Source organism: Pseudopodoces humilis, chromosome 32 (genome assembly GCF_049639895.1).
Source record: "Pseudopodoces humilis isolate 2021_Gansu_Grassland_sample_001 chromosome 32, ASM4963989v1, whole genome shotgun sequence".
NCBI classification, from domain to species: Eukaryota; Metazoa; Chordata; class Aves; order Passeriformes; family Paridae; genus Pseudopodoces; species Pseudopodoces humilis.
Window position 1 is genome coordinate 536,825 of NC_142231.1, and position 26,734 is coordinate 563,558.

At 60.3% G+C, this 26,734-nt stretch overlaps 1 protein-coding gene across 2 annotated transcripts; it reads left to right on the forward strand.

The window, feature by feature from the left end:
* The first annotated feature begins 8,036 nt into the window (after nucleotides 1-8,036).
* On the forward strand, nucleotides 8,037-25,974 carry ASIC1 (acid sensing ion channel subunit 1). Of its 2 annotated transcripts, XM_005532830.2 has the most exons (13): nucleotides 8,037-8,177; nucleotides 8,293-8,387; nucleotides 8,831-9,225; nucleotides 10,089-10,284; nucleotides 22,349-22,499; nucleotides 22,968-23,095; nucleotides 23,283-23,433; nucleotides 23,514-23,570; nucleotides 23,650-23,803; nucleotides 23,889-23,980; nucleotides 24,233-24,312; nucleotides 24,406-24,510; nucleotides 24,795-25,974. In XM_005532830.2, the coding sequence occupies exons 3-13, from the start codon at nucleotides 8,861-8,863 to the stop codon at nucleotides 24,897-24,899; spliced, it is 1,584 nt and encodes a 527-aa protein (XP_005532887.1). In that variant the 5' UTR covers nucleotides 8,037-8,177; nucleotides 8,293-8,387; nucleotides 8,831-8,860; the 3' UTR covers nucleotides 24,900-25,974. The 2 variants fall into 2 exon arrangements, with proteins under 2 accessions (XP_005532887.1, XP_087924924.1); XM_088068798.1 differs by lacking the exons at nucleotides 8,037-8,177; nucleotides 8,293-8,387; nucleotides 8,831-9,225; nucleotides 10,089-10,284 and adding an exon at nucleotides 21,105-21,728.
* The last annotated feature ends 760 nt before the right edge of the window (nucleotides 25,975-26,734 follow it).

A 26,734-nucleotide genomic window follows, 5' to 3' on the forward strand; every position in this document is an offset into this window, starting at 1 on the left:
CAGCAGCTCACCTGCACCCCACACCGAGCTCAGCCAGCACCTGGGTGCAAAACGGGGTTTCAGCAAGGCTAAAACCCCAGGCACACTCTCTTCTGCAGGTTTCCTGCACAGGAGCATCCCCAAATCCTGCTTTGGGCTCTGCTCCCAGGGCTGGGCTCACAGATGACACGGCAGCACCTCGGCCCCACACGACAGCAGCGATGAGGATCCTGCCAGGCCTGGAGAGCTCTGAGCCAAGGCAGCTCCGTTATTGATCCCCGATCAATGACAGCTCAAGGCCTGGAAATGACAGCGCCTTCCCCAGCCCTCAGCTCCCAGCCCAGGCTGGAGGCTCACGCAGAGGTTTAGCAATAATCCGAGGCAGGAGAGGGAATGGGAAGAGCCTCTTGCAGCAGGTGTGTTGTTTAACAAATTGGACACATAACGAGACAAAAGGCACAGAGGAAGGAGATCTGGTGGGACCGGACCTTTATCTCTGGCACGCTGGCCGCCAAATCTTTGTGCAACATTTATCAAGGGTGAGCGGACAGGAGAATTGGCAGTCGATGCATAAGTGAGGAATTAAAGCCACTGCCATCCTTATCTCCCCGGCAGAGAGGCGAGGGGAGGGGTGGGCAGGAGCTGCGAGCCAGCCCAGGGCAATCGACTTTGAAACCATTTGTGGATTTAACGAGTCCAAACTTTATTAGCTCAGCTGATGGGGAGCAGAGCAGAAGCACCAAGAGGGCAAACCAGCACATCCACATACTCCAGCTGCCGGTTTCCACTGGGAAGTCCCTTGTGTCACTGATCAGACATTGCACGGCTGGGGGAGAGAGGGCAGAGCTGCCCCAGAGGCTCCAGGTAAGGGGTTTGTGGTCTTCCAAGTTAAAATTCACTTTTAAACGAGGACTTTAGGAACTGCCGCCCTTTCTCTCCTGGTTTCTCTCAGCGGTGAGACAAAGGCAGACTGCTCTGCCCTCGGGGTATTCACGTTTCGCACACCCGGAGGCGCAGCTCCTGGGGAGAGCAGACACTGCTCGGCACTTCCAGCCACCCTGTGAATCTGCCCCAGGAGACACAGCCAGGAAAACCACAGGGGAAGGGATGGATACAGCCCCCATAACCACAGAGCTCCAAGTCAGTCCATCCAGGGCGTTTGTGCATGAGCCATCCCCAGGGAGGGCAGCTCAGCCCCCGGCCGGGTGCTGCGGATGGCGAGCAAAGGGCTGCTCCATTGCCAGCATCCCCTGGGAATCCCCTGTGATCACATAACGTCTGTAATTAACTCCATTATTGGCTTTTCTTTTGCTGAGACTGCACGTTCAAGATGGGCTCCATCTGCTCCGTGCATGGGCCTGGCTGCCGAGGGAGGGGACACAGCCCCTCCTTCCAGAGAAATGTGACATTTCTGCCAACAGGGGACAAGGACAAGGCCACACCGGGGAGCAGCAGCAGCCCCTGGACAGTGGCTGTGGGTCCAACTCCCCCAGCCCACACACCAAACTCTGCCAAGCAACCTCCTCCCCCTGGGCATCCAGCAGCCCCAGACCCGGCTCCACCGGGGCCATCAGCTCCCTTAAATTGTTTAAAGGGATTTGCATCTCTCTGTTTAATTTCTCTTCCATGCAAATAAGAGCCCGGGGAGCCAAGTGGGAGATGCTGGACTGCTGTGTGTCGGGAGGCTGCTGGGAGGAAGATGAGCTGATCTCCTGGAGCATCCAGGGCCATTTTCCCCCCTCCCTGCACCGCACAATCCCTCCCGCGGAAATGGGACACGAGCACCGAGAAGCGTCAACACCAGAGTAATTCCCAGCTACAGCCCTTTCCAGGCAGGCTCCCCCTTTGGCCCTGCTGTGGTTCTCATAAATCCTCCCCAGGTTATTCCAGCCGCTGTCACGGAGCCGTGGCAGCAAATCTGAGCTTAGCTGGGAGCGCTGCACGTGGCGCTCGCGGGTCCCCCAGCACCCATCTGCACCGCCTTTGTCTCCGCAGCCTTTCAGCCTCTCTTCCCCTCCTCTCTGCTGCAAAGAAACGCATTAGTTGCAACATTGCTTTAATTTGTTTGCCAGCTTTCGGAGATGGAGAGGCTCCTGCTCCCATCGGTGCCGTTTGAGGATGCCGGCAGCGTTAACCCTTTGGCTCCCACAGCCCCGAGCTGCTGCTGGAGCGGCTTTTGCACACCCGAGACGCCCGAGCTGCCTCCTCCAACCCGGCTCTGCAGCCGACCTGGCACTTCCCAGATGGAGGGATCCATTTCCCCTTCCAGCTACCCTCAGCATTTCCATAATGAGATGAGTTTTGTTGTGACCACAACCAGTGTCACAGGGAATAAAAGAAAAAGTGATCCAGATGGGGGCTGTGGCAGTGACAAGGACACGAGGACAAACAGCAGCCAGCAAAGCCAGGGCAGTGTGGGTGCAGAAATGGAGTGGGACGAGTGGGGCAGCACAGGAGGACGGGCTGGATCCACACCCAGGGAGGGGCTGGAGGTTCCTGTTGTCCTGTGCCACACTGGGCACATCCCGGGATCTCACCTGAGCACACACACACACACACCTGTGTGCCATGACCTGATCCTGGCCTGGACCTTCAGCAAGGTGCCTTTGGACACAGCTCTGGGAACACCAGCGTGGCCCAACAGGGCCCAGAAGCTCCAAACCAGCTTCTGGTACGGATATCAGAGCGGTGAGAGAGCAAGCAGCCAGGAGGGATGGCCTTGGGCAGCGCTGCAGGACCGCTGGCAACCTCGCAGATCCCTGCTTGACCTAGCATCCTGTGGAATGAGTTTGTTTGGGCTCTGCCCCACACTTCCACGTACAGGTCCCATCCAGCCTGAGCATCCTCAGCCCCTTCAGCCCAGGGCTGCAGCCCCAGGGCTCTGTGTGTCCCAGGAGATGTTTTCTCTGGGCACTGGGTGAAACAAGTGAGGATGGCAGGACCCACCCAAGGTGGAATTTGTGCACAGGGGAAGCGTTTCAGGACAGTGGTTGAGCAGGAGCCAGTGGTGTTGCATTGCCTCATGCTAATTGCTCAAGCTAATGAAGCCACACACCCATCTTGGTGATTTTCCACAGCGTTTCCATCCGCCTTCGGTTTTCAAGGTGCTGTCCACAATTCCGGAAAGATGCGTCCAATTGATTGCAAGATTCCGGGATGGAAAAAGAGCAAAAACAACTCTGAAAGGGCTACGAAAAACACACTCAGCCCCAAAGGAGGTGAGGGGCACCCAGATGAAAGGGTGATGAGCAGCAGGAAGAGGAATTCCCAGCTATCCAGCCCCAGGCGTGCAATGTTGATGCAACACAGGTGCAGCGTTATGGCTCTTCCCCAGGCTGCTGGTGAGGAGGTGTTCCTGCCCTCCCACAGGATTCCATCCCCAGGGAATTTGCTGCCTGGCTCTTGGGGATGGTTCCTGCTGTCAAAACCCCGGGACAGCCCAAGCCACCTTCCCCATGGCGCCATGCCTCCACCCTGCACCTCAAGGTGCACGGTTGTTAAGCAGTTCAACCTCCTTTTCATCCCAAGCACAGTTCTGAAGGTTTAAATAGAAAGATATCAAAATAAAAGATAATTGTTGAGAAAGATGAATAGGGGGAGAAAAAAACCCCATCAGCACGGAGGAACTCTTGTCTAATTTCTCACCCACGCAGAGCACAGCGATATTAGTGCCTTCAACTCTGGTTCGTAAAAGCTTTCATGGCTTTATTACCAACTCCCCGAACAGCTTGTCCTTTTAATAAGCCAAGGCCTCCAGATAGCAGATCTGCCCATGGGAGATCCCATCAGGACCTGGTTAATCCAGGCAGAAATAGCACAAAGCATCATCACACTCACCTGGCTAAGGAAGCCCCTGTCTGAGGCAGGAAAAGGTTAAAACCTAACCCAAAATGCAGGGGGAGAAGGGAGGGAGGGAGAGCTGGACCTCCTCGGTGGCGGGTTAACCGGTGCTGCCGGGTGTCCTCGCCTTCCCCATCAGCCCTGCTCTCCACAGCCGCTGGCATTGGCCATGGAGGCCTTTAATTATCCAAACTGCTGCCCCTCACAAAATTAAATGCTGCTGAGGATGACTCAGTGTTTAATGGACTGGCTGCTCCTCACGCCGGGAGAGCCAAGCGGGTGCAAGCGAGAGCACAGCACAACACGGCATAAATCACCCGGAGACGCCGCTCACGGGGCCCGGTGACCCAGCGGCTCGCATCGGCCACTGCTGGGTTTAAACACTGCTGTTTTCACTCAGGATAACCCCGGGGGGAACTCCTGGGAGCAGCAGCTCCGGGCATTGCAGCTCGACCCTCCGCCCTGGCTGGCTGTGACCTTTCCCCAGCTACCACCACGTGGATGCTGGGGATGCGCTCGGTTTAGAGACCCCACGGATTCACCGAGCTGACTGTGCTGGGTTCTCTGTCCCCGGGATTCAGATGGTTTCCTTTGGGAAGGTCTCAGCAGTGGTCAGATGTGGTTTGGAAGGCAAACAGGTGCCAGGGGATGTGATACAAAGCTTGTCTCTGCCTTTGCTCACCCGCCTGGGACGGCACTGCGCTCGGGGCCAGCCCAAGCCAGCATGGCAAGAAGCAGCTCTGTTAATAGCCTCGTTAGTCTCACCAAGATGCCGAGGCTTTGGCTTCCAGCAGATAATTAACGATGTGCTCATGAATTAGGAAACCCTGGACCTCTACCAGGATCTCTGTGGAGACAACGGAGCTGCTCTTGGTTCAGACCTGGAGCAAAGCACTGCCTCGAGGAGCAGCACAAAGCAATGGGAATGACCAGCAGGGACTGGCAGAGGCCGTCTTTGCCCATCTTTAATGGCAAGACCAGTTTTTCCTCCAGGTACCCAACACCTGGAGCTGGAAAACAGGAAACATTTCTCCATGGAAAATGTTGTCAAACCCAGGCAGTCCTGGGTAGTGGTGGAGGCACCATTCCTGGAGGGATTTAAGACACATAGATGTCTTAAAGGACATCTTGAGGACGTGGCTCAGTGCTGGCCTTGGCAGTCAGAGGATGATCTTGGAAGTCTTTTCCATTTAAAGGATTCTGTGCAGGTGCAAGAGTCCCTAACGCTGGAGCTGCCCCACCAGGGAGAAAGGCACACATAAGAAGTCCTAATAAGGCCCCACGGTGCCTCATTTGAATACAATTTACTGTCGCTAATGATGCTGATGGTTATTTCCCCAAGCTAGGAAGTGTTTGGCCCCAAAATGGGCTCCTGGAAGCAATTTCAGACGGCAATCTGTAATGCCAGAGCTGATGGAAGCAATTTGCAACCCATTAGCAGAGATCGGCTGTGAAGATATTTTACACATCACTCAGTCCACGTTTATGGGGGGATGGAGCTTTTCCCCCTCTCCTTTGGAATTTTTGTCCTGGATGTCCTGGAGAGGGCTGCCTCTGCAGCTTTGCCACATGCCAAGGGTGACTTCTGAATTAAATCTCTTAAATACACAAATACAGCCCCGGACTGCAGAGCCAGGCACCCCCAGAGCCTCATGCTCCAGGAAGGGACACAGCGGTGCCCAGCACCTCCAGCACCCACAGCACTAATTGACCATTATTAATTAATTTGCCTCCTGGACAGCAGCGGATGCAGGTAAAGAAGCGATTTGCAATCCAGGGCTGCCTCCGTGGAGGGAGGGATAGCACGGCATGACACCAAAAAAGCGTGGAAAAGCATCACTTATCCATCCTTGCCCTGGGGACGCTCTTCCAAGAACCAGGAGGCGAGCTGGTTTCCGTAATTGGGGTGTGTATGGTGGAGCAGGGACAAGCTCTGCTGGGAAGGTGAGAAAAGAGCCCCAGGCCCTGAGTTATCCCTTGGCCCAAACTCCCGAGGTGTTCCCAGATTCCTGCCTGTCTGCCAGAGCCTGCGCTGGGAGCCTCAGCTCTGTAGCACCTTCCCTTAATTACTTTTTCCATTCTAATTAGATCTGAGGGCACGCTGAGGGGAGCCCTGGTTACTGAATCTGTGCTCTGAGCACCCATTTTTAACAGAAGGACTCCCTCACAGCCTCACCACCCCCTCATTAACCCGCCCCTTTAAACCTTGGTGTCTTGCAGTTGTCACCTGGGGCTGTTACCTCCTCACCCATCCCACAGCCCTCGGCTGGTTCCGATGTCTCTTCCAGCAGGAATTAACACAAGCCTCACGTGGCTTCCCCAAAAAATAACACGGAAACGCTCCCAGTCCCCACGCTCCACTCGATTCCAAGGATGCAGCTGCGTTCTCCCTGGATGAGGGCCAGCGGTGAGGAAGTTTCCTCTGGCCGTTCTCCTCCTCCCTGGCTCCTGTAGAAAAGGGTCCTTTGGGTCTCTGGGGCCCCAAAAGCTCCACGAGACCCCCCAGGAAACATTCTCCATCCCGGGGATGCAGCAGAGCCTCTTTCCTGGGGTGTCTTGTAGAAATCAAGGACTCCCAAGAACGTCCAGGTGCTCACCTGCTCCAGCCTGAGACCTCCTCGCCCCCTGCCCGCTGCTGTCAATAAAATCCCTGCAGAGAGTGACTTCTCATCTGGAAGAAAAGAAGGAGCGGGAGGGAGGGACAAGCACTTCCTAAACGTCCTTCTCCCTTATCCCAGCAGCACATCTTTCTCCGGGCTCCCATCAGGAGCGCTAATGGAGGGACAGCTCTCAGGCTCTCGGCCCGGCAAGGAGCGATGCCGGCTGCAGAACGGAGCGGGGAGGGGAAAGGCAGAGCTGGTGCCAACTGGGAATGCTAATGCTGCTCTCCCGGCCTCGTAGCCATGTCCCCAAGCACTGGCAGGGCTGTCCCTGAGCCCAGCAAGGGGGGCACTGCCTCAGGGGGTGTCCCTGTGCCCCACCTGTGTTGCTCCCGAGCAGCTCCCGCTGTAAAAGCCAGGGCTCCTGCTCGGGCAGGGGAGAGGATGCTCCAGGAAAGATCCAAACCAAGCGTGCCCAAGCCGTGGGATTTTGGGAACAGGGTCCGTGCGCCTCACCCTGCTGTATCCCTGAATGCCCACGCTCCCGTTTGCCGCGGTTCAGGTGGGGACACGGCGCTGGGAAGGCACCTCTGGGCAGGGACACAGCTTGTGACAACCCTGGGGTCTGGCTGTCCCTTTCCAGCATCACACTTGTAAAGGACATTGAAGCATCCTTTTCCATTTGACTGCAGCCGCCTTACTGGGAGCAGTGGGCGGGCGCCTGCCGCAGCCTCCGCACCCAGAGCCGCTGCCAGGGGGGCTCACCCTGGGTGACGGGGGCACCCCGCTCCTGCCGGGGACAGTGGGAGATGTGCTGGCACTGGGGGGAGCTGGGCAGAGCTGTGCGACCCCCCCCGCTCTGCCCCGGGGAGGAGCAGAGCACCCTGTGCCTCCTGCCCCGGGGACAGCGGCACAAGGACGGTGCTGGGAAAGGGGCGGCGTGTCCTGAGCGAGGCCCGGAGCCTCCAGCAGGGTCAGTCCCTGTCATCGTGACAGGCGTGACAGGGACCAGCCGCGGGCAGCAGAGCGGGGCCGCACGGGCTGAGCCCGGGGTGGACACTCGAGTGGACACACGCGCTCCCCACGGCCAGAAAAGAGCTGGAAGGCCACCGGTGCCCCCCAAAAAGGAGCAAGGCCGGGGTGTCCCAGCACCCGCCCCGCCGCTGGGACCACCACGGGTGAAGGCTGAAGGGCGGGGGAGGCCGCGGAGAGGGAGAGACGGGTCAGGGCTGTGGCAGGGGGCCGGGGGGCTCCGGCGGAGCGAGGAGCGAGGAGCCGGAGCATCCCTGGAAGGCGCTGGGGGATGGGAGCGGCACACGCACACGCACACACACATTACCCACATGCACACGGCAGCAGCACCAACAGCCCCTGCCAGCGCCTGCAATCGCTGGAGCGCCGCTCCTGCGCCTCTCCCTCCTCCTCCTCCTCCTCCTCCTCCTCCTCCTCCTTCTCCTCCTCCTCGCTGCCCACCGGCCTGCGGCACCCCTCACCGCTCCGCGGCCTCCGGCCCCACCAGCGCTCAGACAATGACTTCATGCGGATTATGCATCTGAAGAAATCACCAGCTCCCAGATAGCCACAGGGGGAGGTATCCATGTGTTTGGCAGGGAAGCAGCCTCCTGCTCGCCTTCCTTCTCCTCCTCTTATCTCCTCGCACACGGCAGCTGCCTCCTCTCCAGCGATGGTCGCCTGCGGTCCCCCCGCGCGGCGCTGAGCGAGGCCCCGGCGCATCCCCGCTCCCACGCTTGCACCAAGGTACCAACGAGGCTATTTTTATTCCCCCCCCTTCTTTTCCGGTTCACCCGCCGCTGCCGGGCTCGGTGCCTCAGCACCCTCGGTGCCTGCACATCTCCCGCTCCCGTGTTCCCAGCCGGCGGCGAGAGGCTCATCCCAGCCCCGGCTCCCACGGCGCAGCGGCAGCGACACGAACCCAGCTCCAGCCACGGCCGCCGGCCCTGATTCCAGGTTTGCATCCCCGATTCCTTCATCTGTTTGTCGATGCGCCGGTGCCATTTGTGGGAGGTGGAGGGGGAGCGGGGGCAGGTGGGAGGGGAGGGGGAGATAAGGCGGGGGCGGGGGGGGCACAGCACCCCAGTCCTGCCGTGGGATGGGGAGGGCAGGGAGGAGGTGGGAGGGGAGGAAATGCAAGAGGCTGCATCCACATAAATGTATGTATATATGTATATATGTATAGATATATATATATTTATATATATATATGCATGTCTGTGTATATATATATATATATATATATATATATATGTATGTATGTAGGCTCGGGGGCAAGAGCAGGGCACAGCGCAGCATCTGCCCCTCGCGGGCGCTGCCGGGCGCGTCCCTGCCCGGGGCTGCCGTGGGCTGGGCACCCTCAGCACCCACGAGGCACCCACGGGCTCCCTTCTTGGCAGAGTGGCCACCCCGGCGTGCTGGCACTGACCATGATGGACCTGAAAGTGGACGAGGAGGAGGTGGACAGCGGGCAGCCGGTGAGCATCCAGGCCTTCGCCAGCAGCTCCACCCTGCACGGGCTCTCACACATCTTCTCGTACGAGCGGCTGTCGCTGAAGCGCGTGGTCTGGGCACTTTGCTTCCTGGGCTCACTGGCTCTGCTCGCCCTCGTCTGCACCAACCGTATCCAGTACTATTTCCTGTACCCCCACGTCACCAAGCTGGACGAGGTGGCGGCCACCAGGCTCACGTTCCCCGCCGTCACCTTCTGCAACCTCAACGAGTTTCGCTTCAGCCGAGTGACCAAGAATGACCTGTACCACGCCGGAGAGCTCCTGGCCTTGCTCAATAACAGGTGGGTGCCGGTGTCTTGAGGTGGCCCCAGGTGACATCTCAGTTAGTCTGGATGCAGCTGAGAGCCACCAGGTCCTGCAGCTGAGAGCCACCAGGTCCTGCTGATGCTCCTGGGTGTGTGCCTCCCACACCGGGCTGCCCCAGATGGCTCCAGCACACACAGCTCCCATCCCCAGTGTGCAGCACATGCAACAAGGCCAGGGCCACCCCCCTGGGGTCTTGTGGGGTTGATACAGGCTCCAGTGCCATGTCCTGGGTGCCATCACTCCTGGCTCCAGTGCCATGTCCTGGGTACCAACCCACACAGTGAGGCCAGCGGTGCCAGCAGGTGAAGCCACTGAGCGTGACCCACAGCCCAGGATGGTGCCATGCCTCGGGCAAGCCCCTCACCCATGGCTGTGGCGGCTCCCAGCCACTGTCAAGAGCCTGGTGCACTCCCTGCCCATGCTAATGCCAAGGGGCTTCACTGCTGTCCCCACTCCTGCCCCAGGGAGGGGTTTTCAGGCATGACACAGAGCTGAGAGCCAGCACATTCACCCAGCAAGGTCACCACCTCACCAGGACACCACACAGGGCAGGTGGCTGGGTGGCCTCAACCAGGGCTGGTGCTGCTGGACCAGCAGCGGGGCAAGTGGGATGGCTTTGGAATGTGGCAAATGCCCAGCTTCTCCTCATCCATCCTTCTGCCATCTCTCATGTGCCTCTGGGCCACTCTGCGCTGTTGGATGCTCTGGGAATGCCACGTGCAAGGTGGGGCTGTGCTGAGCCCAGGCAGGGGTAGTTCCTGGCAACCCCAAGCAGCCTTTGCCAGCGGGAGCAGCCACCACAGCCAGGCCTGAGCCTCTCCCTGCTCTTTCCCCCAAGATATGAGATCCCAGACATCCAGACAGCCGATGAGAAGCAGCTGGAAATCCTGCAGGACAAGGCCAACTTCCGAAACTTCAAGCCCAAACCTTTCAACATGCTGGAGTTTTATGACCGGGCTGGCCACGACATCCGGGAGATGCTGCTGTCCTGCTTCTTCCGTGGGGAGCAATGCACCCCCGAAGACTTCAAAGTGGTGAGTGACCCGTGGGCCCTGCCCAGTGCCACCTTTCCCCCATGCAAGGAGGGTGTTTGTCCACCTGTAGCTGCTCCTGCCTCCTTCCAGCTCGGAGAGGACCGGCAGCACCGTCACTAAGGGGGTGTTGTTGGGTTTGGGGAGGTCCAGCTTGTCCCCAGGAGCACGTGTGGCTCCGTTCAGCTCCCTGGGCTGCTCCCACGTGGGCGCAGCTCCCCAGGATCATTTGGGCTCTGCAAAGCAGGGTTGTGCCAGGCTGGAAGCTGCCATGGTGAGGAGGCTCCAGTGGGAAAGCAGGGAGAGCACGGATGGCCGAATCCCTTGGGAACACGGGTCCCAGCGGCTCCGTGCTGTGCCCTGCCATGGAGGTTGTTCTTGTGCTGGTGGATCCAGCACACAATAAAGCCTTTATCCCTGCGCCTGCCCGGCCCCATCCAGCTGGGAATGGAACAGTGCCGGCTATTCGGGTGCTGCCTAATCAATTCGGCAGCCGCGGTGGCTGTTCCCGAGCAGCTGGAGCCCGTGGCCCTGCGCTCCTCGGGGTCCCCATCCTCGTCACCAGCCCAGGGCTGTCCCCTTTGTGTCGTGGCTGGGTTTACGTGGAGCTGCCACCCAGGTCCCGGCACGGTTCGGGTGATTTTAATCATCGGCATTAAATTCCCGTCATGGGCTCTTTCCACGAGCAGGTGTCTGTTGTCAGCCATGAGGCGTTTTATTTGTTAAATGGAGGCACTTTGCAGCCCGGAGGGGGCTGGATCCCCTCCAGCAGGGCCAGCTCCAGCCTGAGCCGGGTTCCGACGCCGGCTCTTCCCAGGGCACTGTCGCGTTTTCTGCGCCGAACCATCCTCAGGGACCTTCATCCCAGCTCCCTCCCTTCATCTGTTGGGTTCGAAATCCCTGTGTTCTGCATCCCCTTCAACCGGCAAAAGCCAAACAGACTCGCAGCTGCTCTGTTATTCCTGCCTGGATTATTCCTCGCGAGCAGGTTGGGATGATTTCATGGATTTGATTAGAGGAAGCTGTGGCTCTCTGCTACGTCTCTGCTGCTCTTTGGGGTCCCCTGGCAGACCGGCATGGGGAGATCTGTGTGTGCAGGGGCTGGCATGGTGCTGGGATGGGCTCCTGGCACTCTCAGAGGCTTCTAGGGGATAGTCTCACCAGTAAATCCCTGCTGCCTTGCTGCTCTCTCTCCAGGGGCTGAGCCAGGCTCGCTGCTGCTCTGGGCCTGGGGGCCTTGGCCAGGCTGGGGGGCCTGGGGTCCAGCCCCTGGGCATGCACCATCAGCCCACGCTGCCCACAGGGGCTGGGGGCCCTCTGCACTTTGGGGAGCCCCTTCAGTGTCCAGGGACGCTTTTGCATCCAGGGCTGCCCCTCTTCTCTCACTGATCCAGAGGGGATGGAGACAGATCCAGCCAGGGGGAATCTGGGGGCTGCCCAGACCCCACAGCCTGGGGCAGCTGGGGACAAGCAGGGGACAAGATGGGGACAGCCTGGAGATGAGTGGGGCCGGCCGGGGGTCCGTGGGGCCAGGCGGGGGTCCCGGGGCCGGCCGGGGGGCGATGCTGGCCGCATGCTGATGGAGCTCCAGGGCCCGACACGCCGCGGTGCCGCCTTATCTGTCCCTGGCAGAAGGGAGGGCTCGGGGCAGCCGCGGCGAATGCAGATGAGGGGCTGCCGGAGCCGAAATACCTGGGCTGACCTGAAAAGAGGAGGAGCCGCCTCCTGCCCGGGTCCTGCTGCCGGGATTGGGGAGCAGAGGCACCGCAACAGGGTCCCCTCGTGCTGGGGACACTGCCCGTGTCCCCCCAAAGCGCCCACCCGGAGCAGCCCAGGGTCAGCTCACAGAACCACCTGCAGCCAGGACAGGGCTCCCCTGGCACGAGGAGCTCGTGCTGGATGCCGTGGAGGAGCCCAGCCTGGGATGATCTGAGCTCTTCCCACCTCCTCTTTCATTCTGTGTCATCGGCAGCCACATCGGGGGTCCTGGCATTGCTCATCCCCCTCCGTGTCCCCCCCAGGGTACAGGGGCACTCTGGTGGAGCTGACCAGGCTCAGACTCATCCCATACTGCAGAGTGAGCCCTCTGAAAAGACCAGGGGGGACCATTGGCCCACCCCAGCTCTGCTCTGGCTCTCCACAGCCCCTCCAGCACCAGGGCGGTGCTTGGTGTCCACCAAAGCTTCCCTCCTGTCCAGCCCAGGACAGTGACAGGGACGCTCAGGGAGGTGCTGTCACCTCCTCCCCAAAACCCTGGCATGACCTTAAAGCCTGGAGAGGCAAACACAAAGCTGGGGGGCACATCTTGACCCCCTGTCACGACACAGCCCCCAGGGACATGGGCTGAGATGTTCCCATCCCCAGGGCTGTGCCCAGAGCCTCACTCAGGGGTGGGACAGGCAGGACACAGAATTTGCAGGAGAGGGCTCTCCCTGTCTCCCCGTTTTGGAGCCACGCTCCCTGACACCCTCATTAGCAGCACAGATCAATGTTTCACTCTTCCTCCTTCATTATTTATGAGTTGGAGCCCTCCCCCTGCTGCGGGAACGCGCAGCTCCCCCCGGCTCCCTGCTCGCGCTTCCTCCCTCCCCGTGAGGTTCCCTGGAGCCTCGCACATCCACAGGGATCCGCGCCTCAGCCAGCAAGGGAGAGGCCCATGAGTGCTGGCTCTGGGCTCTAAATCCCAGGGAGGAAGGAGAAACGCAGAGGATGAGCTTCCTTTCCACACCTCAGTATGAGAATTGTGGCTGCACAAAACCTCGGGGAGGTGCCCCGTGCTTGGGAAGCTCCTTTTGGGTGGTCGGTGCAGCCAGGGGGGGACAGGAGTGGCTGTGCCTGGCTGTGCTGGTGCCTTGGCGTGGCACAATGTGCTTTCACAGCTTTTCCTTCTGACACCATGTGAACCCGTGCCAGGGAGAGCCCCATCCCAAGTTCCATGTCCCCATCCCGCTCCGGGGCACGGCAGGCGAGCCCGGAGCCCTGGGCAGCGTGCATGGGACAGCCTCGATGAGCTGGAGAGGATTAAGACCTCTGGACCATTTCCATGAGGCTCCAGGGCTGAGCTGGCACTAGGGAGAATTGAGTTTGACGTGGAGATCATGCCGCTGCCTTTTGCATTGGATTCTGCATCCTCTGCCCTGGAAACACCGGGAGCACAGAGAGAGAGCCAGGGAGGGAGCGGGGAGGGTCTGCAGAGTCCCAGCAAACCCCAACCACACTCCTCCTCTCCTTCTCCCATCTCCAGAGCAGTGCAGGAGCTCCTGTGATGGAGAACAGATCCTGCTCCCCACAGCACCCCACTGCTCCCTGCTGAGCCTCCCCACCCTCCTTCTGACCCCACTGTGCCTTGGTGAACCCCACGAGACACCTCCAGATCCTGCTGTGCCCCTCAGACTCTGCTAAACCCCAATGTGTGCCCCTCTGCACCCCCAAAACCTCTCTGCACCCCTGGGCTCCCTGCTCAGCCCTCGCTCCGGCTTGGGGGTGTTTGAGCTCTGCTCCTGCCACCACGGGTGCCTTCTCCCCTTGAAACAAAACCCCTGGTGTGGTTCAAACCTGCCCTCTTGGTGGATGCTGGGGTGTCCTGCAGCACCCCTAGGACCCCGGAGGGATGAGCACGGTAGCTCAGGGGCGCTCAGCCGGGGGCTGCTGCTGCTCCCCTGCTCCCCCTGGCTCCCAGCCCCACGGGATCCAGGCTCCAGCCCCTTCCAGGGGACCCCAAAGGCAGCGCTGGCCCCACACGGCCCCAGAGCAGTCACAAGCCCGGAGCCCCGTGGCGAGCGGAGCTCCCCCGTGGCGCAGCGTTAGTGGATAATCACGGAGCCGGAGTGAGAAGCATCTCCAACGCAGCTGGAGAGACCGGGCGCGGGAATTACTGATACCAGACATTTCCTGGAGCTTTTGACAGTTAATAAACAAACTGCATGGGTCCATCTGGCTCTGGAAAAACAACTTGGGGACAGCGTGTAGGCACCAGGCACAGCCACTGGCCCCAGATAGTCCTGGTTTGGGGCTGGTTCCCAGCAACATTCCCAGCCCCAGCAGATCCCCCACAGTCCCCAACGGAGCCGGTGCATTTACAAATTCTGTAAGACACTTGAGTGATTTATGCAAATCACTTTTTAAAGCGGCACACAGGCTCCTAAATAACTTATAAGCGTTCGAAACTGCTGGCATGTATCCGTTCTTTCCGAGCACTGATTCACCTCGGGCATCCCGCTGGTGTTCCCAGGGGCCCGGCTGAGCATCCTCACCTGGATCATCGGCAAACTCCGCCCGGGCTCATCCCCCTCTCCCGGATTCTGACCCCCGAGTTTTGCCCCGTTTTCCAGACGAATGGAGCAAAGCCAGCGGGACACGGCACGAGATAATCGGAGGTGATGGAGCAGAGGAGCCGCCGCGCACGGGACCGCAGCCGTTTGCTGCTGGTACTCGGCTCTCCCGGGAAGCGCAGCGGGTTGGGAGTGCCCCAACTCTGTTGTCTGCTCAGCAGCTCGGAGATTTTCCCGTATCACCGTATTTTGCTCAAAGCAAATGATCCAGAAAGCAGCCGTGAGCTGTTTCACCCTCGGGCACGGAGCAGAGACGCTCAGGCGCCGCTCCTCAGCTGCCTCCTTGTCCCAGCCTCACCCGAACGTTCGCAGACCCGGTCAGGCAGGACCGGGGAGCCCTGGGCTGTTTGTGGCTTTGCTCACCCCACTGACACGAAGGTGGACGGGAATTCTTGCGGGAAGCCGGGCTGTTCCTCACTCTGCGGCAGGACGGTGATGCCACAGCCCCGGAGCTGTGGGACCAGCACCACCGAGCCCACCACCACTGGTCTCGGCGAAGACGGGGCAGAAGAGGATCAGGAGCAAGAGGGATGAGAACACAGCCCTGACGTGGCACAGTGAGAGGCCGCCACGTGCCTGTACCTCACAGCCACTTCATTAAAGCTGTGAATGGCACATCCTGAACCTCAGAGCTCTGGTGGGATTACAGGAGAAGGACTTGCGGGATCAGGATCAGGCTCAGCCGGTGTCATTCAGTCCCTGGCTCTGCCCAGGGGCCGTGCCCAGCCCCAGCAGCTCTCCCTGCACACCCGGAGGGGTCACGCACCCCCAAAGCTCTGCACACACTCGGGGGGGTCACACACATCTTGCTCACGTGGAGATGTCACCCCCCAAAGCACTCTGCACACCCGGAGGGGTCCCACACCCCCAGAGGTGTCACACCAAGAGCTCAGAGCGTCTCAGCTTCATCTCTGGCCAATCCTGTTCCTCTTGCAACGCCTTTGCACACAAAGACTCGTTAACAAATGAATTATTAATGATTATTAATAAGCTGTAATGGCATCTGTGGCTGCTGGAAGAGATGAGGAAGCTTTCGAGTGGTATCCGAGCACAATGGAGGTGAGGATTTCACAGCTGAGGACAGGGCACGTGTGTCCCAAGGGATCCAAAGGCTGGAAGCACAGCCCTGGACAGCACCAGCATATGAGGGGTTCCAAGTTGTTCCCCTCAGCCTCTTTTTGGTGTTTTTCCCAGCTCCAGGCTGGGCAGTAGCAAAATGCTCTCTGAGGGCTCCAAAGGAGCTGCCCAGGAACCTCCTGGTGCCATAACTCTCTGCCTGATATCAAGTGGGGAGAAGCCAGGCTGGAGGGGGCAGATCCCCCGAGCCTCTGGAGCCACAGATCTCCACAGGGAGACCAGGGAATGAACTGTCTCATGGCCTTTTTGCCTCAGTTTAATTTCTCTGGCTGGAGCCACCTGTGTTTTATCGCCTGTGGAGCTTGGCGGGGGCTCCCGAGGCAGAGCTGCAATTCCCGCTCCAGCCAGGGCTCAAGGAGCTCCTCACCAGCTCTTATTTATTGATACAGCCCCGACACTTGGACATTATAACCAATTAATTATTTTTGGAGAGTTTTTTCTGTATGGAGGGTTTGGTGTGTTTGCATCCAGGCTCTCAGCTCAAGGACAGGGCTGGAGCAGGGTGTTCCCACCCACTCTGTGATTTATCAGGGATTTTAAACCTCTGCTCTCCTGGCAGGGACAGGGAGACCCTTCCAGAGGCACCACATGCCAGGGCTGTGTGACTGCTCTGCTTGGATTAGATTAGATTTGAAAAGCGTGATACGTGTGGAGCCGGAGCGAGCACAGCAAGGAAACCAGACCGGAACACCGTGGGTTTTTTCCCCCCGCCAATAAAAGCGCCGGCTCGAATCTGCCTGCATGAACTGTCTGAGCGATTGTGAAGGATGTCGGAAAAAATCGCAACCTGCTTACGGGTAATTCGTGATCCACGGGAAACACGGGAAGGCGTCGGGATCAGGGTCGGCAGGGACAAGCCTGGATGCACGGGAATTAGCGACACCTCGGCAGCATCCTCGGTGTCCTGGCGGAGTCCTGGTGACCCCTGCTCGGCACAAAGGGACTCTGCCAGCGGCTAAATCACCGGCAAGCTCTCAGCGGTACAAACTGCTTCAATTACAGGAGCGTAAACAGATCCTGGAGAGGAGGATGCGGCGGCCGCGGAGCCGTCACGGCGGATCACAGCCGAGGCTCCAGGGACACGCTCGGCTGCTCACAGAGCTGCGGGGGGGTCCTGGCTGAGCCCCCCGAGCCAGGGTGGCTGCAGGTGGCCTCAGTGCCCAGGGCAGCAGCACCGGCACTCGGCAGGGCTGGCTGGGAAGAGCCTGCCCAGGAAAGCTTTGAAAGATTAATAGAGTTTAAATGGAAGCGTTTGGAGAGGAGATAAGGCTCATCTGATATGAAATCATATGGAACAACGGGATCCAGGGAGGCCCTGGCTCTATAATGAAGTCCAGTTCGCACATTACTCACCATAATGTGCTTTTTATTAAAGTCCTGTGCTGCAGGTGCTGAGTGTGCAGCGGGGAGCGTGGGGCTGGGATGGAGCAGGGACCTGGAGTACCGGACCCACCACCAGAAGCAGCCGGGATGAGGCTTGGAAAAGGCACCTTCGGCCTCCTGGTTCCCACCCCCTGTTTGATCCGGGGATGCGGCTCCGGCATCAGCCGTGCCCGAGGCTGGGGCTGGTGGGCCTGCAGGGACGGGGTGGAGAGGAGGCGGAGGTGGGGAATAATACAGAGGAAAAACTCCTTTTTAATCATCAATTTTTCTGCATTAGAATGTGACATGCTAATCCACTGTGAAGCGTCTAATCTGGGGGATAAAGGGCCGGATAACACAAGCTGCGCCCGGCTTGGCTGGTGGAGCGAGCTGAGGCAAGGTGGCAGCATCTGATAAGGGGTGCAGGATTAGTCCCGGCACAGATCCCGCCTGCCCGGGCAATCCCACCTTGCTTGGCTGCCTCTGCTCTGTCTCTCGCCAGGGTCAGGGAGGGATCTGCAGCCCTGGAGCCGTCCCAGAGCGGCTCATCCCGCCCGGAGCGGCCGTGGCAGCACTGCCGGTGCCTCCACCACCACCTTGGCAGCTCTGGGAGCTGCAAAGCACATCCCTGGGCCAAGACGCGTGGAAAAACCTCATTTTTCTCCTTTTCGATTGGCACGCCCGGATGCGCGGTGGGAGCAGGACAGCCCGGCTGTGGGGTCTCCATCTGCCCCAAATGTCCTTCCTCATCCCATCCCTTCCCAGCAGCCAGCTCCGACCTCCGGCCACCCCCAGGGATGAGGTGGGCAGCTCAGCCAGGCTTTGGCAGGGACGGGCAGCGCCCGTCACAAAACCGAGCGGGTCCAGCTCCCGGGGCGTTTTCGGCGACAGCTTCCCCGGGGCTCGGAGACCTGGGATAACAGAACTTGCAATGTTGTTTTCTCCTCGCCTCCTCGGGGATTGGTTTATCTCTATGAATAACTCCATCCCGGCTTTGATCTCCTCTGCCATTAAAGCGTGACAGGCTGTGAAATGTGCTGTTGCTGCCGTCAAATCCCGCTCCCACTTCCCCCCCCCGCCGCCTCCGTGCTCCCCCGCTCCGGGAAACCTCCTTTCCCAGGCCCGTGAGGAGCTGCAGAGCATCGAGCGGGGCCGAACCGCCCCGGGACAGCGGCCAAACACGGTGCTGGAGGCAGGAAAATCCCATTTCGTTCTACCATCACACACCTCTCGCTGGGGCGGGGAGGAGGGCGCGGAGCATCCCCGGGCCCAGCGCCGGGTCGGGTGTGGCGGCATCATCCCAGCACCCGCCACGGGGGCTGATGTCACGGCTAATTATAACCTCCCCCGTCCCTCGCCCCCGCCAAAGCTTTACCTGAGAGAGGGTAAAAATAACTCCCGGCGAGGGAGGAGCTGGAACGAGCCCAAGGACTCCTCCAGCATCTCCAAAACTCGCACAAACCAGGACGGCACCTCCCTGCCTGCAACACATTTTGTCCCCGATCTGGGGGTCAGGACGCGCTCCCCTTGGCTCCGGTGCCACCGTGCTCGGGGCTGCGGCTGTCCCCGGTCACCTTCAGCCCGGCTCGGGTGTCGGTGCTGGGACAGGTGGAGGTAACCGGAGCCGGGTCCTGCTCGTCCTCCCGCCCCACGCGGCTGCTGGGAACCAGCCCCGGCGCTCCCCGCGAGCTGTTTAAGCCGAGCGAAGCAGGTTAATGGCCCCAGTCGATGATGGAATGTTTTCATTACAGCAGCTTTCTCACTCTCTCTCCCTGCTGCAATTGCTCGCAAGAAGAGACATTAAAGCTCCCCGCGCCCCGGGAGCGGATCCGCCCTTCGCTCGCACCGTCGGGGACGGGCTGATGGCCCCGGGCAGCACCGCTCACCTGTCCGAGCCCAGCCGGGGCCAAACAACCCCCTCAGCCTGCAATTCCTTCATTCCATTTCCCTTCTCCTCTCCCTGCTAACAGCCAGGGCACAGGAACCCAGGAGCACCAGAAATCCCAGCCCAACCCCAGACTGCTCCTACCTGCTCCTGCCTGTCAGAGCATCCTCCGGTGCCAGTGTGTGTGTGGGATCATCCCAGTGTGTTTCCCAGCCTGCTCCCACAGGGCTGAACCAGCCCAAGTCTTGCAAACCCCCTCCCAGGAGCAGCCCTGGTGCTGTTAGAGCCCTGCCCTGCAGCTTGTCCCCATCAGACACAGGGCACCTGGGACCTGGCCCCACGTCCTGATTGTTCCCAGCCACTCAGTACACCTTCCTGACTCTTTTCCAGGAGGACTTTTCATCTCAGATTCTCTGGGATGTTCCTGACTCTTTTTTCCAGGAGGACTTTTCATCTCAGATTCTCTGGGATGCTCCCAAAAGGTGTAACCTTGATCTTGGCCTGATGAAATTTCATCCTGTGGTGCCGGCGCTCATCCTCAAGGTCATCCACACTTTCTCCCAGGTCCCCAGGCAGCATCTGCCAGTTCCCCTCTTACACAAGGGCCCTACTGAAGGGAATATTGAGCTTGGGGAGCCCCAGGATGGGACAACCCTCTGTCACATCACAGATCCCTGCCCCTGGTGGGGATCCCCCAGTGCCTGTTCCACCAGCATCACCTGCCCAGGAATCTCAATAACTGTGCTGGTACCAGATCAGATTTTTTTCTGCGTTCCTGACTGATTTGTTCTCTCAATTTTTGGTGTCTGTGTGCGCCGGAATGTTCTCAGGAACCCTGCAGGGTGCACAGGGAAGGAGACACAGCGGCTGAACTGAGGGCTTGGGGTGAGTCTCTCCCACCCAGGCACCAGCCCAAACCTCCCATCCAGCCCCTGCACATCCAAGTGCTGCCGGATTTAGATTCTCCCCCTGAGCCGGTGATGGCAGTGCCGGGATGGGGCTGGAGATTGCTCTGTGGTCTCTGGATGCTTTTATGAAGTGCTGAGCACAGGAAAACAGCAAACCACGAGAAGGGGCTGCGCTGCTGCAGAGAGGAGACGCTTGTGTGCTCCCAGCAGCCGCCGGCTCCATCCCAGCATCCTGCACCAGAGCTGCTCCCTGGGACCCCCAGCCCAGCTGGCTCAGCAGCACCAGGCCTGGATGCAATTCCTTGAGGGAAGAGGTGGCTCCCTGTGCCCCACCGGGATCCGAAGCACGAGGTGACATGTCCAGCACCGACCGGGCTCTGCAGAAGGACTCACTGCCTGCACAGCACCCAAATCCTGCCAAGACCAGCCCCGCTCGGAGGGGACCTCACAGCACTCAGAACATCGGACTTGCCGGATTCTCACGGGCACACGGTGGTGCCCTGAGCACAGGGGGATGAGCCTGCAGGGATGGGCACTGCCAGGGCAGGAGGAGCATCGTAGGAGCCTGAGGACACCACAGCATCCACCACTGAACCAGGCATTTTGGGAAAACCTCTGGCTCCAGCTGCCCTGGGGATGAGTGCACAGAGCCTGGCATATGGTGGCTCTGGAGACAGCCGGGGACCCAGCAGGGAGAGCCTAGGCCTGGCTGGAGCAGCCGCTTGGGCTGCCAGGGCCAGACCACGCAAGGATGGAGGGCACGGCGTGGGGACCTGCACACCTGTACACCCCGTGTGCCCCTCGGGAGCCCCTCGGGCCCCCAGGCAGCGCTGGGAGCTCCCACGGCGCTTCTGGAGCCGGTGATGTCTCTGCTCTGTCCTGGCAGCCGGAGCCGGCCGGTCCCAGGGGGCCCGGGGAGCCCGCGGAACCGCCCCTCGCTCCTCCTCCCCTCCTGCTGCTCCTGATATACCCTCCTGGCTCCGGCCGCTCCGAGCATCCCTCTGCTCCTCTCCCTCACTCCCGCTCGCCTCACTCCTTTTCCCTTCTCCATTTCTCCTCTCTGAACTTGCTCCTTCCCCCTCCCCTGCTCTCTCCACCGAGGAACTGACTGAAGACCCCCAGGCTGGGCCAGGGCAGGGGCCAGGACCCCCACACCAGAGCCAGGACTCCACACTACACCTGGGACCCCCAGGCTGTGCAATGCCTCTCCAGATATTCTGCACCATCTCCTTCTCCAGTGAGGAAGAACCAGAAGATGCTGCAGCCACTGGGAAGGGAGAAGATGCAGCAGACGAGTTCCTGTATGGGCAGGAGGAGGATGAAGATGATGAGGAGGACACAGGGGCAACCACAGACTTCGTGGCCTTTGCCAGCAGCTGCACCCTGCACGGGCTGAGCCACATCTTCGTGGAGGGCAGCCTGGGCGCCCGGCAGGCGCTGTGGGCGCTGGCCTTCCTCCTCTCCCTCTCCGTCTTCCTCTACCAGGTGGCCGACCGTATCGCCTACTACCTGGAGTACCACCACGTCACGCTGCTCAGCGAGGAGGACAGCCCCGAGATGATCTTCCCCGCCGTCACCTTCTGCAACATCAACCGTGTGCGGCTCTCGCAGCTCAGCCACCAGGACTTGCTCTACCTGGCTCCCCTGGTCGACTACGAGCCTGGGATGGAGCTGGGTTTCACCCCGGCCCAGCCCGACCCCTGGGAGGAGGACGAGCCCCTAAATTTGTACGGGTTTTTTAACCGCACTTGCCACCAGCTGGAGGACATGCTGCTGAGCTGCAGCTACCGCGGCCAGCGCTGCGGCCCTGGGGACTTTGCGCCGGTGAGTAGCCCCAGGGTGGCCCGGCACGGGAAGCAGCTCTGGAGCTGATCGGTGTCGGATCAGGCACGGCAGGTGATGCTGCCCTTGGAGCTTGCTCAGGGACAGGCTGATATTTCAGCCCCATCTGCCGGAGCTGGGGATGGCACCGGCTGTGGAGATCTTCTGGTGGGATGTGGAGCGCATCCCCGGGGCTGTGATGGCTGAGGAGGTGCCCGGCACCTCCGTCCTGGTGGCATCAGGGCTTGTGGGGCACCCTGTGGTGAGATCCCACTGCCCTCACGTGCCCTGGGCTGGCAGCAGCTCCGTGGCGCTGGGGCCATGCCGGCTGCCGGAGGAGAGAGCTGGAACGGCCAAGGAGGGATGGGGAGGTCCAGGATCCCATCCAGCCCTGTCCTCTGCAGGGATGGAGGAGGGCTTGGAGGAGGCACCAGTGCAGGCACCAGGCTGAGTGCCACCACTCTGGGGAGCCACAGCTGCTGTGGGCTCTCTGGGGCTGAAGGTGCTATGAATCTGCAGTGTCTCCTCCAAGTCCATCTCTGAGTTTTGGGGCTGGGGACGCTCTCCTGGCCCCGTGCTCCGCACAGAGGGGCCCCAGCCTCACCCCGTGTCCTCTCCTGCAGGTCTTCACCCGCTACGGGAAGTGCTACACCTTCAATGCGGGGCAGGACGGGAAGCCACGGCTCATCACCATGAAGGGGGGCACTGGCAATGGCCTGGAGATCATGCTGGACATCCAGCAGGACGAGTACCTGCCAGTGTGGGGGGAAACAGGTCAGCCACTGCCCCAGCAGGCCCACTTAATCCTGGGGTGCTACCCAGCCCCTACCCGCCTCCTCAGCCCCCTCCCAGCTCCCCAGAGCGCAGATCCACATCCCTGAGGCTCCCTTCTCCTCCCTCCTTCCATTTCTCATCACTTCTGGTCTTTTCTTTCCCTTTTCCTCCTTGTCTTTGCTCTTTGCCATGGCAACTCCCCATCGTTTAGAGACGCAGCCATCACTTGTTTATAAATAGAGGCAAATACTTTCCCTGCCACTGCTGGGTGTGGAGCAGGGGGGTCGGGGTGGAGGGGGCAAGGACATGGTGCAGCAAGAGGATGGACAGATGGATGGACACGTGGATGAATGACTTGGCCCAGGGGAAGCGTGGGAGGCAGAAGTTGTGGTCCCTCTCAAAGCAGGCTCAGCACAGCCCCTCAGAGCAGGGACAGTGCTGTGCTCACCCCACTTCTCTCTGCCACAGATGAGACCTCGTTCGAAGCCGGGATCAAGGTGCAGATCCACAGCCAGGACGAGCCTCCGCTGATCGACCAGCTGGGCTTCGGGGTGGCTCCCGGCTTCCAGACCTTTGTGTCCTGCCAGGAGCAGAGGGTAGGAACTGGGCAGGTCTGGGATGTTCCCTCCCACCCTGCACGAGCAGATCCTCCTCGCTGTGCCCCTGTCCCCACGCTGGATGGAGAGGAGGGCACGGTCCTGAGGAGCAATACCATGAGGGTGTCTGTCCCCTGCCACACTGGAGAGTGTTCTCTCCTCACTCCTGGCTTCTGTCCCCTTCCAGCTCATCTACCTGCCGCCTCCCTGGGGCGACTGCAAGGCCGTGGCGGGCGACTCGGAGTTCTACGACACCTACAGCATCACGGCCTGTCGGATCGACTGCGAGACCCGCTACCTGGTGGAGAACTGCAACTGCCGCATGGTGCACATGCCAGGTGAGCCCCGTGCCTGGCCTGGCCCCCGCCCAGCCCTCCAGTGTGGTCCCACCTGGAAAACCTGCTCTGTGTCTCCCCAGGCGATGCCCCTTACTGCACCCCGGAGCAGTACAAGGAGTGTGCGGATCCGGCCTTAGGTGAGGCTGCCCGGCCCCGTGGGACGGAGCTGCGGCGCTGGGTTTCTCCATCTCACCATGCCCCTCTCTCCCTGCACAGATTTCCTGGTGGAGAAGGACAACGAGTACTGCATCTGCGAGATGCCCTGCAACATGACCCGCTACGGCAAAGAGCTCTCCATGGTCAAGATCCCCAGCAAGGCCTCGGCCAAATACCTGGCCAAGAAGTACAACAAGTCGGAGCAGTACATCGGGTAAGGCGCTGCAGCCGCGGCGGCAGGGCAGGCTCTGGTCTCTCCATCCCAAACCTCAGCCTCATGCCGCTTCTGTCCTGAGCAGGGAGAACATCCTGGTGCTGGATATCTTCTTTGAGGCCCTGAACTACGAGACGATCGAGCAGAAGAAGGCGTACGAGGTGGCTGGTTTGCTGGGTGAGTGCTGGTGGCTGTGGGGAGCCTGTGACAGTCCCCAGCCAGAGTGCCCCAGCCAGGTGGTCTCGTGCTGGCCCTGTCACCATGGCCCGTTCCCAAGGCACCGGGATGTGCCACCAGCACAGACGTGGAGCAGGGCACCCAACTGCTGTGACCAGGTCACAGCAGTGACAAGTTCTGCCCCTTTCTCTGCTCCCTCTGCCCCCCGACTCTGGACTCAGGCCACCCTGATGGCTTCCCTCTCCTCTGCAGGTGACATTGGAGGCCAGATGGGGCTGTTCATTGGGGCCAGCATCCTCACAGTGCTGGAGCTGTTTGACTACGCCTACGAGGTGAGAGTCTCCTCCATCCCATGGCTGTGCTCGTGTGGGACATGGGGAAGAGCCACCCATGAGCCCCACGGTGCTGAAACGTGGCTCTGGCAGGTGATAAAGCACCGGCTGTGCCGGCGGGGCAAGTGCCGCAAGAACCACAAGAGGAACAACACAGACAAGGGCGTTGCGCTGAGCATGGACGACGTGAAGCGCCACGTGAGTGTGGGGCACAGCACGGTCCCCTCCTGCTTGCCCCTTTCTGCTCATCCCCTCCTGCTCATCTTCTCCTGCTCATCCCCTCCTGCTTGTCCCCTCCTGCTCATCCCCTCCTGCAGCTCGGGGGCTGCCCGAGAGGCACTGTGGGGTGTGGAGTCACTGTTCTGGGGAGTGCCTGGGAAAGGAGCAGTGATCCCAGGCAGAGATGCTGTGGGGGGATGGCGCTGGGTCTGTGCAAGGACCTGGACGAAGCCAGCGGCCCCAACGTCCCGTTTATCCTGCAGAATCCCTGTGAAAGCATACGGGGGCACCCAGCAGGCATGACTTACGCAGCCAACATCCTACCTCACCACCCGGCCCGGGGTACCTTTGAGGACTTCACCTGCTAACCGACGTCTGGATGTACAACCTGAGCTACCAAAGCCCTGCGAGAGCTGCCCTTCTCCCCGCCAGCGCCAGCGGAGAGACACATCTAGGGGGCCTTTGCTCCTCGGCACGGTGGGACACGGACAAGAGCGACGGCCTCGGATTTCGGGGCGGGCAGTGGGGTTGGGCAATGCCAGACCCCGGCGCAGCCCCCGTGGCAGCTGCTCTGCGCCTGCTCTGCTCCTTCAGAGACTCCAGGACGCTCCAGCCCGGCCGTCCCGCGGAGCGGGAGCGACACGCACAGTGGGCCAGGGCACGGGCCTGCCCCGGCTCCCCCTTGGCTCCCCTCGGCCTTTTTAACTAAAACCCAGAAGCCAAGAAGAAGCAGCCGTTCGGCCGCAGTCTCCATCCACAGCCCTGTCCGTCTGTCCTCCGTCGTCTCCATGCTCATCCTACTCCAATGCCTTGGCTGAGCTTGCCGGGCCCCCTGTGCCTGGTGGGGGGATCATCGGGGAGCCCCCGGTGTGCCCGGCCCAGGAGTCCCCTGAGAGCGCCTCTGTCCCCCGGGACCGCAGCCCCGGCTCGCCCGGGCGCTCCCGGCACGAAGACGCAGGACCTCCACCTGTCCACAACGTCTTCCTTGGCCCCTGTCCCAGGATCAGCCCCGGGATCAGCACCGGCGTCAGCCCTGGGATCAGCCCTGGGATCAGCCCCGGGATCAACCCCGGGATCAGCCCTGGGATCAGCCCCGGGATCAGCCCTGGGATCAGTCCCGGGAGCACCAGAGGGGCTCAGCTGGGAGGTGCCACCTCGGCTCTGAGGACACCGGCCACTGTCCCTCCCCGTCCACCCCTCCTGGGCTCTGGGCAGCCTGGCCAGTTCCAGCACTGCCCTGCAGCCCCCCCATCCCCAGGTGACCCCAAACCCAGCCATCCTCGGGGAGAAAGGCAGAAGGAAACCCCTGGCCCCACGTGGCCACCGCCGCCAGCCCGGCCCAGCCAGGGACACCCCCTTGGCACCACCGTGGCTGGGCGGGCACCGGAGCCCCAACCCCCCCCGGGGGTCCTGGGGGGCTCTGGAGCTCAGCTCCAGCCCCGCTGAGCCCCGACAGCCGCTGCCCCGGGGGGGTTGGGGTGTCTGTGGGTTCCCAGGGCCACCGCTGCCCCTTCCCTGGCACAGCCCTGCCCTGGCTGGGGTCCGTGGCCACCGGGTGGCTGCCCCCCGGGCCTGTCAGCGCCCACCACTCCCCTCTGGGGTCCCTGCTTGGCCCCCCAGCCCATCTTCAAGCCCCCAGGCCAGAGCCCTCCCCGGGCCCAAGTGCTACTTATCTTTAAGAGCTTTTGCAATAAGTCTTTTTAGTAATTTTTTTTTTTCTAAACTGCAGTTTTGGGTTTTTATTCTTGTCATTTTTATTCTTATTATTTGCTTCCTGACCAAAATTAGGAACTGGGGGTCAGTCCTTTGTATCCAGCAATCACCCAAAGACGACGGGTCGGCCACATCCATAAATTTTCTTATGGATTTCTCCTAACGTTTCATCTCGTTTCATTTATTTATTTTCTTTCTTTCTCTTTCCCATTCAAGCTTTTAAAGATGGGGCTGGGATTTGACCTTGAGGCTCACCTGTTGAAGAAAACGCTTTTTTGTTGTTATATCATCGGCATTTTATATTTCTTATATATAATATATATGACTATATATATATGTGTACATATATATATATATATATCTCTATATGCATCATGCCAGTGTAGATACCCATTCAGTAGAGTTTAGGCCTTGTTCTTGTGCCATTTTTTTTTTCTGTTACTGATCTCTGAATGCCTTCAAGTGTATAAAGTGTGGAATTCTCTCCGGT